The sequence below is a fragment of the Aplidium turbinatum genome, chromosome 3, assembly GCF_918807975.1.
Source record: "Aplidium turbinatum chromosome 3, kaAplTurb1.1, whole genome shotgun sequence".
NCBI classification, from domain to species: Eukaryota; Metazoa; Chordata; class Ascidiacea; order Aplousobranchia; family Polyclinidae; genus Aplidium; species Aplidium turbinatum.
In genome coordinates this window covers 26,871,725-26,881,939 of record NC_137474.1, presented here as the reverse complement: position 1 = coordinate 26,881,939, position 10,215 = coordinate 26,871,725, and the positions used below count along the sequence as shown (strand labels likewise).

Sequence of the window (10,215 nt, the reverse complement as noted above, 5' to 3'; positions counted from 1 at the left end):
GTCTTAAAAACAAGCATGAATAAAAAAGACTTATGGTATAACAAAATTCAAGAACGTGATGAAATTTTGGGAAATATTCTAAAGTTTAAAAACTTGAGCAGTATAAAACACATGATTATTTCCATTGGTACACATTCCATAATCTACACAGCATCAATTCGTTACATGCTGATATAAAAGGATGCAACCTAGTTCGTACCCTGAACACTATTAAGCGATCATGCTTCCTTCACTCAAAAACAGAAAATGGGTAGAGAACTTTTAAAGTATGATGGAGCATTTAAATCAAGTAAACTTCCAAAAACCAGAATCCAGCAAATGCCAGTTCTTCAACAACAAACTCAACTCCACAACCTTATAGGAATAAGACTCATGGACTTAGTTCAATTTGCTCAAATTAGATATATACAAGTTTTTTAACAGCTATTCCCAAGTTTTGGCACAAAAATCTACTGTTCTTAAAGGTAAAAACTATAATCAAAGCAATCCCAGTTGTCAATGATGCATCTGAACGAGCATTGGGTCTTCTTACTGAATTTTATGACAAACTCACCCAAAATTCTACAGCAAAACAAAATATTTTAAAGATTACACTGTGCTGCGTTAATTTTAAGGTTACTAAAGTATTGACGGTTCTTAGTGTACTTTTTGATGCTGAATCCAAAACTGTTGGCCGTTTTCTTCCATCAGGTCTAGTTTTTTGGCAAATTGCATTTGAAATTTTCGACAACTTCAGCTTTCAGCGTCTTGGGATTGAGATTTGTTTTGTCATAAAAATGGTTTAGCAATTGAATTAAGTTTTGATGAAACTTCAGTGACATCACAATGAGAAGAACATAACGAATGCACCTGATTCTTGAAAAGTTAAACATCTGAAGTGGTTTTTACAGGCTAGGTTAGTGTGCAGTTTAGATGATAGTTATTGTATTTTATTTGGAAATTAGCTATGTAAAGACTTATGTGCACTCAATACTATACCACGTCAGGATAGGCACGTTTGTGTGATAATGATAAGTTTTGTTTTTACAGTACAATGAGAAAGTGCAAAAATGATCCAGGCAGGTTCTGTTATATATGTGGCAAGATCACCCTGCACAGTCGCCGAGCAAAAATTACGCAGTTTGTTAAGAAAGCATATTATGCGTATTTTGGAGTAAAACTAGGCGATCAGGACAAGGCATTAGCTCCGCACATATGTTGTAGAGCATGCGTTGAAACCTTGAGATTATGGAGCCTAAAGAAAAAAAAGAGCCTTCCTTTTGGTATTCCTATGGTATGGAGAGAAGGAAAAGACCATGTCACCGATTGTTATTTTTGCATGACCAACTTACAAGGTATACTGATACTTATACTGTATGGAGGCATTTTCATTTATTGTTTGATTTAAGAGTACCAGTGTTCTTTTTCATTTCAGGAATAAACCGGAAGAACAAACGACATGTGAAGTACCCTGATGTTCCTTCAGCCATGAAACCAGTATCACATGGCCCTGGTATTCCTGTTCCAGAACCACCTGGAGAAATAAGTGAAGTGGAGTGTTCTTCATCTGCAGAGAGCGAAGCAAGTGAACAAGACACATGGGATGCAGAGCAAAGTACAAGCCAACCGAAGTCTCTTACACAGCTTGAGCTGAATGACCTAACACGAGATTTAAATCTCACCAAAGAATCCGCTCAGCTCCTATGATCACGACTACGTGAGAACAACTTGCTAGCTCCACGCACCACATATTTCTGGTATCGGTATAGAGATAAAGAGTTTAGAAAATGTTTCAATTATGACGAAGACCATTCTCTAGTATACTGTCAAGATGTTTCAGGATTAATATCAACTTTGGGCATAGTCTACAGTTCGGCAGAATGGCGATTGTTTTTGGACTCATCTGTAAAGAGTTTGAAGGCAGTATTACTACACAATGGCAATGAGATTGGTTCTGTTGCTGTTGGACATTCAGTGAAGCTCACTGAATGCTATGAAGACATGAAATTCCTTTTGAAATCTCTTCAGTATGGAAAATATGGAAAACACAAATGGAAAATATGTGGTGACTTAAAAATGATTTCGATACTTCTTGGGTTACAGGCCGGTTACACTAAATATCCATGTTTTTTGTGTCTGTGGGACTCGAGGGCTGATGATCGCCACTACACACAAATTAGCTGGCCACCCAGAACAAGTTTTACACCTGGTTTTAAAAATGTCAAATCTGCTTACTTAGTTGATCCACAAAATATTCTTTTGCCACCTCTCCACATTAAACTTGGACTCATGAAAAACTATACCAAGGCACTTGATAAAGATGGGCCAACCTTCAAGTTCTTACAAATAAAATTTCCCGTATCTCTGAAGCGAAGCTACGAGCAGGAGTCTTTGATGGGCCACAGATCCGCGAGCTGATCAAAGACGAAGGTTATACTGCACACATGAGTGCAGTAGAAAAAAGAGCATGGACAGCTTTTCGAGTAGTAATTGCAAACTTCCTTGGAAAGCATAGAAACCCTGATTACGAAGCACAGGTTAAAGAGCTGCTTGAAAGCTTTCAATCCCTTGGAGCCCGGATGTCTGTGAAAATGCACTTTCTGAGTTCGCATTTGGATTACTTTCCTGACAACTGTGGTGACTACAGCGAAGAACAGGGAGAGAGATTCCAAGACCTTCGCCAGATGGAAGAAAGGTACCAAGGATACTGGGACGTAAACATGCTTGCAGATTACTGTTGGTGCTTAAAAAGAGATCTTCCCAATTCTACGCATAGAAGAAAATCTTTGAAGCGACACTTTTTTTATTTCACACATTGATGTTGGCAAGTATTTTGCATTTAAACACACTTGTGATGTTAAGTGTTCACGTGTTTATAGTGTAACATATTAACTTCTACTGTTAGGTTGAGCGCCGTTGAACTAAATTATGCGTTACGAAGCTTTCTTGATTAGTTGTAAGTGCCTTTATTTCAACTGTGTCATTATATTTTTGTAGTATTTAAAATGGCTGTCATTGCAACAACCTTGCATTCAAATAAAAATACCATCTTGCGAGAATTGACAACATGCATTACCAATTAAGCCATCACAGAAATTAGTTTCTTTGTGCACAATAATGACTTAAGCTAGCATAATTAAATATGTGATAAAAAAAAAACTTGACCTGATTGAAAAAAACTGGTTGCATTTTTGAGTTCAGCGCAAAAAATTGATTCAGAAACACTTAAAACATCTTTGACCTTTGTGAAAAAATTTTTAAACGCAGCACAGTGTTATCAAAGGATTGAGAGAAAAACAAGCCACAGTTGCTACATCATCAGAAAGAGTTACTAAAACAAGAATGAAACTGTACTTGTAAAAACTACAAATCAAGCAACATTGATTTCCATTGATATGATGCGTAAAACATTGCATATCGCATTACGGCTACACAGGTACCGGACCACTGGTACAATACCTTTTGTCTTGAGCATTGTCAAAGGAAGTAAAATAGTATTGCTTACTGCATGTTAACTGATTATATATACTGTATTATATGTATTGTATACTGGTAATTTAAGGTTTTAGTCAAGTACTTTAATTTTTTGTTTACACTGCCAGACTATTGTGTGATTGTTACATTGCCACTTCAGCCAGCTATAGCAAAAATTTGTACAAAATAATTTTTAGAGTAAATTAACTAGATTTTTTTACAAAAACGTTGTTTTAGGAAATATCTAAAAAACTACATTACCTAGACCCATAAAATGCATTAAACACTCAAAGGAATATTGGTGTTCTGGAACTTTTGGTGTTTATTAGAGCTTTCTAACTATAGTGGTTTTCAAGTTACGCCATTTTTTAAAAATTTGGGTTGTTTCCATGGAAACGCAAAGAAAATAGGCGTCAAACAACAATGAAATTTAAATTTTTTTATATTAGCATTAGTTTTGACCCCAAACACAACTTTTTGCCAGCCAACAGCAAGATCAGTGAAAGTAAGGTTTTTTTGGTACACCCTACTGAACAGTTCGTACCCTGAAAAGATAGAAAGAAAAAATTAAAAAAAGCCGAAGTCGCTGATTGCAGTTTCCGCAAACAAACAAAAACCCTTAGGATCATTACCGGAAATTTAAAAATGTTTGCGGAAACTCCGATCAACCCTAACCCTTTAAAAATGTTTGCGGAAACTGCGGAAAAACGGTTCTATTTTTTACTCGATCTTTTCAGTTTGTTTGTTTGCGAAAACTCTGATAAGCGACTTAGGCTTTTTTAATTTTTCTTCTCGATCTTTTCCTAACCCTAAACCCTAATCCTTTTAAAATGTTTGCTGAAACTGCAATCAGGACTTCGGCAAACTCTTAGGATCATTACCGGAAATTTTAAAATGTTTGCGAAAAAACGGAAACTCCGATCAGCGACTTCGGCTTTGTTCTATTTTTTTCTCTCGATCTTTTCAGTTTGTTTGTTTGCGAAAACTGCGATCAACGACTTTGGCTTTGTGCTATTTTTTCTCTCGGTCTTTTCCGGGAGAAAATTTTAAAAATTTGCGGAAATTGCGATCAGCGACTTAGGCTTTTATTAATTTTTTCTCTCGATCTTTTCAGGGCACAAACTGAGGGTACAAATTGTTCAGGGTACGAACTAGGTTGCACCTGATATAAAATGCTATGATCTATCAAAATATAAAGTAATACTAGTAGATCTTAATACCATTAGTTTATTAAAATAATAGCAGTTTCAAATTTTTTTGGGGGGTGCGCACTCCCCCGCACCCCCCCTTGAGTACCAGTACTTTTACACTAATCACCAGCAACTTAGTTCAAGTCTTACATCACAATGTCTGGATTTGATCTCCGAGTGATATTGATAAGGCAAAGTTGGTTACAAAATTAGATTATACGAGTAGGCTATTACAGCAAGATGCAGCAAAATTTGTTTAGTTTTGGTATTACAGTAAGAAAGAAAAGGCCCAGGGAAAATTCACTTTCGCTCATATGACGTGCAAAAATAAACCTGAAGAAAAAAGCCTAGTGAAACTTTGCACAACAGAAAACAGTAGCGTTAGTGTAGAAGTTTTCCGACTCATGTCCAGAGCATTGTGAAGCAAGAGGGTGCAACCTAGTTCGTACCCTGAACAGTTCGTACCCTCAGTTTGTACCTTGAAAAGGTCGAGAGAAACAATTAAAAAAAGCCGAAGTCGCTGATCGCAGTTTAATAACACAAAGCCGAAGTCGTTGATCGGAGTTTCCGCAAACAACTCGAGGGTTAGGGTTAGCGGAAACTGCGGAAAAATATTTGCGGAAACTATGATCAGCGAAGGTTAGGGTTAGAGAGCATAGATTACTCGATGGTTAGAGTTAGGATAAGCGGAAACTGCGGAAAACTGTTTGCGGAAACTGCAATCAGCGAGGGTTAGGGTTAGACCATAGATTACTCTATGGTTAGGGTAAAGGTTAGCGAAAACTGCAGAAAAATGTTTGCGGAAACTGCGATCAGCGACGGTTAGAGCATAGATTACTCTAAGGTTAGGGTAAGGGTTAGCGAAAACTATGGAAAAATGTTTGCAAAAACTGCGATCAGCGAGGGTTAGAGCATAGATTAGTCTATGGTTAGGGTTAGCGGAAAGTGCAGAAAAACGTTTGCAGAAACTGCGATCAGCGAGGGTTAGGGTTAGTGGAAACTGCGATCAGCGACTTCGGCTTTGTGCTATCTTTCTCTCGATCTTTTCAGGGGAAATTTTTTTAAATGTTTGCGGAAACTGCGATCAGCGACTTCCGCTTTTTTTAATTTTTTCTCTTGATCTTTTCAGGGTACGAACTAGGTTGCATCCGAAGCAAGAAGCCACACGACCTCGTTCGGTGGAAGTTAATTACGGTAGTTATGCGGCGTATTAAGCTGGGTTTAAACTACGTGCGTTTTCCGTGCGTAAGCACTCCAACAATACGCATCGCTCGATCCATCACACACAAGTGATTGGGACCGTTTACATTGCGCGCGTATTTCGTACGTTCGGTCTCAGACAATCGCAAGCGATCCGAACTGAGTGGAAGCTGAAGCTGTCGCAACGGATCCTAGGTCGAGTGTTTGCTAAGTCAGTCTAGGTAGTTTCGCAAAAAATCACCGAGGTAGGTTAGTTTTTTGTGAAGTATTGATAGAAAAATTGCTTTTTACATCAAATGTGACTTGTTGGGCAGATTTTGCTGAAGTTTAGACTTTTTGAAAGGGTTTTATTGTATTTTTAAGCAAGATAGATGCCTCTCAGTAGTGTTTTTCTTGGTCAAACTTAATTTATTTTTCATTCTTCAAGGTTTAGGCCACCGTTTTGAACTTTATTTTCGATAGATTGTTGCACATAAAAAAAATCTAGGCTATGATTATGAAACTTATGAAGTAAAACCAACCAATCAACCAGTGATCACCATGCTTATGTCATTATGAGAGGCTACCATAACCAGAAGGTGAGTAAAATGACTAGTTGACTATCAGGTTCCTACTACCTAAATGTTATTTTAAAGTATGAAGCTGATGATCATACCAAATAGCCTACCTATTCTATATTTGGAAGTGCTGATTATTTCACTTTAAACCATTATGGTTTTGCCACCTTTTCTTTTTGCTGGCTTTATTGCTGTTTGGTTTGGTTTTTGAATCTTTATCCTCTGACTGAAAAATCCTTGATAGGTTATTCCTGGTAGTTTCGCATGCCGGTACTTGTAGAGGCTTTTGACACAATATCGCTTGATTTGCGTTTCAACAAAAAAAATGAATTCAATTGAAGGCATATTTAACATTTAAAAGTCATCGCAAACACACAAACAAGCTAGGTATGTCCAGTGGCAGATCTATAAAAATATTTGGGGGGGGACACCAAAGTTTAAAACAAATGAAAATTTGTAATACAACATAGACAATGCAAAAGTTCTGGGATGCTTGTCCTCCATTAAAGTTTACCTTGCTTTGGTGACGTTTCGTGCACTTTAAGGTCTAATAATGTATATTTTGTATCAAGACACACACTTTATACGGTATTTGACCAAGTTCATTAAAACTGGACTTCTGTAGAAGTTTGTATCACAAATCTTGATTTTAAATTGAAGCTTTGTTTTAAACATTTTATTTTTATCATGGCCACAAAGAGTGATTGGTGTTTTGAAGGTTTGTATAGTGCTGTGTTGGCTTTCAATAGAATTTTGAAAATTTGCTAATGTGGTCCAAACTTCCCTTATAGTGTAGGCCTACATGGCACATTTCACCTCATACATTGAAATAGGCCAAATTAATTGTCAACTAGTTGAGTGAGCAATGTGTTTGTAGATTACTGCTATGCCGTACCTAATTATACATGGAATGGCCCGTTTCGGTGGGTCCGATCCCTTAACGGGGGTTTTTTCAATTTTTTTTTTAAGTTATCGGGTACGGTAGCCTAATTATCATTGCCGTTTTAGGGTTAGGGGTTAGGAGTTAAGGTTAGGGGTTAGAAGTTAGGAACTCACCGAATCAGACTCACTGAATCGGACTCACCGAATCGGACTCACCGAATAGTAGCAGACCCAATTATACAACCTAGTTTATATTGGTTTGTTGTAGGATGATACTTCGGCCCCAGAACCTCATATATACAATGATGATCTTATTCCAAATGAATATCTTGAGCATACTGCATAAAAACAAAGTGTAGCTGATAGTTGATACAACTGCCATTATTACCAAACAGTGCGAACACTATTTTGGCATGTCCATTGTTCTTTGTAGACAAAATAAAGTAATATTCTTTCTCAGAGGTTTATAGGCTATGTCTCTCAGTCACATTTTGCTATGAACATAAAAACTGCATTTATGTGTATCTTCGTTGATTGTAATTTCATTTGTTTTGCAGATATGTTTGTGGTCTTATCGGACTCATGATGATTCTTCTGCTGCTGAAATTTGAAGTCTTGCACTTTCTACATCAATATAAAGTCCATGATAAAGAATTTGAACTGCATAATCATTGTACTGTCATAGACATATACTATATCAGAATTAATACATTACACCTACTCTAGTATGATACAATATTTCAAAAGTATACATGTAGACTTGAGGTGTACATTTGCTTATAGCCTATTTCATTTTGTTTTTGTATTTCAGTTTTGAAGTTATGAATTTTTATGGTTACTTTGACTATGTGTTTTATTACAATCACTTTTAAAATTAAAAATTCTGAAGTCGTTTGTTCTTATGATTACTTTGGCTGTGCATTTCATTACAATCACCCTTAAAGGAATTTGGTGGTAAGAACACACACATAACATATCATGTTATAGTATGTGTTTTTAGGCATTACAATTGATTTGACAAAAGTATAATATTAACTGACATTATTCCATACATGTGTGACACAAACATGTCAATATAGAATATTGTAATTGCCATCATTAGGTAGATTAACACAAGAGAATTTGTTTACTGAAAATTATTTGTTGTGATGAATAACTGCCATTGCTGGCCTATAGATTTGTTGATTAACAGCCAAAAGTTGTCAACTATAATGGTGGTTTATTATTATCAACATTGCTATTACAAAGAACTCTTTGTCCATATTTGTCATTATTGTGACTTTGCAACCTTTTTAATTCTGTTAGTGCTATTTTATTAGCTTCTACCAAATTTGTAGCATCTACTTTATTCATTATTTGTGCATAGCCTATAAACAAGTATAGCCTACAGAAAACTGCCAACATTCAAAAATACTATGTATATAAGTTTTGATTCGCTGGTGACAAATAAAGTTGAATTGCATTCAGTTTTTTTTGTTTTAGCCTATTATTAGTTTATGAAAGCAGAAAATAAACAGCTATTAAACTATAGCCTGTCATAATATCAGAGAATTTAGTCCGTCACAAATGGTAGTGATCTGTGAGATCTCATACACCCTGTATTGTATAGTGTATATTTACACAAATATGCAATTGCATTGCTCAGTGGTTTACATTGCCGGCATTTTTAGTGCTCTTTATGCTGAGTGCAAAATAGGAAAGCAATTTTTAGCAATAGACTTGTGGTATAGTTTCAACTTTTAACATTTAAATAAAGAAACCAATCTACTAAAAAGCCAACAAAGAATTCAAAGTTATTCCTCAAAGGTTATAAAACAATAAAGGTTGTTGAACAAAGATACCAAGGTCAGGGGGAAAAATGGTTGGAATGCAAGGTCAATCTAATCAAAAAATATATACGGTAGCCCAGAAATAGACAGTTTAGTTTTCGAAGTGTTTGCTAAACATGAGTTTAGAATCCAAGGTTATTCTAAATACATAGCCTGTCTAAAAATTCCAGTGGTACACTCTTGGTGTTGGTCCACATGTAACAAAGTTTATTTCAACACAAGAACCCACTCGGTGCAATTAAATGTAGGCAGTGGCTATTTGACTGGCTCCGGTCTTTGAATCTGAAACACTATTTGACCGGTCATGACGTCACTACATAAGCGCTTTTTTCTTTTTCTCTTTCAAAGCAACAGACGAGAACCGCCGATATAAGTTTAACTTTAACACGTTTTCTTCAACTCAGTCCGTGGCGCGTGCGATACGTTTCCGGCTGCTAAACTAGAGGGAATGAGTTCGATACTATCCGGAAGCATTCTTTTTTTTTTATCTAAATTTTGACCCAAAGCGCATTTTTGTGGTTAATTTTTAATTTGAGTAGCCTACAGCCCATTTTTTATGTCTTTTCAAATGTGAGTAATAAAATTTAGATAAAAAAAAAATGAAAAAAAGAATGCTTCCGGATAGTATCGAACTCATCCCCTCTAGATTGGCAGCCGGAGACGAACCCTGCGCGCCACGGACTGAGTTGACGAATGCGTGTTGAATTTAGAACTTATCTCGGCGCTTCTCGTCTTTTGCTTTGAAAGAGAAAAAGAAAAAAGTGCTTATGCAGTGACGTCATGACCGGTCAAATAGTGTTTCAGATTCAAAGACCGGAGCCGGTCAAATAGCCACTGCCTTAAATGTATCTGGCATTGCTTTAAAAATCTGGATGCCACTCTGCACTCCATATTGATAAGTAATTTTTTTTTGGCTTTTCCCCATTCGCAATATATGACCCTTAAAAGTGTTCTACTTTGATATCATTGTGTTCTAATACGGTAGCTAGTGTAGTCTAGAGTCCAATTACTTGTGTTATGAGCTTGTTTCTTTCCGTGAAAGTCATTTGTGCAGAGGAAGTAAAACTCAACATGTATTGTAATGATCGCATTGACAGAACTGAA

The 10,215-nt window shown here is 36.3% G+C and overlaps 1 protein-coding gene across 1 annotated transcript; it reads left to right on the top strand.

Annotated features, from left to right (window-relative positions):
* Positions 1–789: 789 nt before the first annotated feature.
* On the top strand, positions 790–1,686 carry LOC145766670 (uncharacterized). The gene is made up of 2 exons (XM_082578381.1): positions 790–1,334; positions 1,415–1,686. The coding sequence occupies exons 1-2, from the start codon at positions 1,034–1,036 to the stop codon at positions 1,684–1,686; spliced, it is 573 nt and encodes a 190-aa protein (XP_082434507.1). The 5' UTR covers positions 790–1,033.
* Positions 1,687–10,215: the final 8,529 nt, after the last annotated feature.

Bases quoted from the DNA above. Each gene is read 5' to 3' on its own strand.
- LOC145766670 (XM_082578381.1), top strand. From the start codon at position 1,034: ATGAGAAAGTGCAAAAATGATCCAGGCAGGTTCTGTTATATATGTGGC. The intron at 1,335-1,414 runs GTATACTGATAC...TTTTCATTTCAG, and splicing joins TTGCATGACCAACTTACAAG to GAATAAACCGGAAGAACAAA.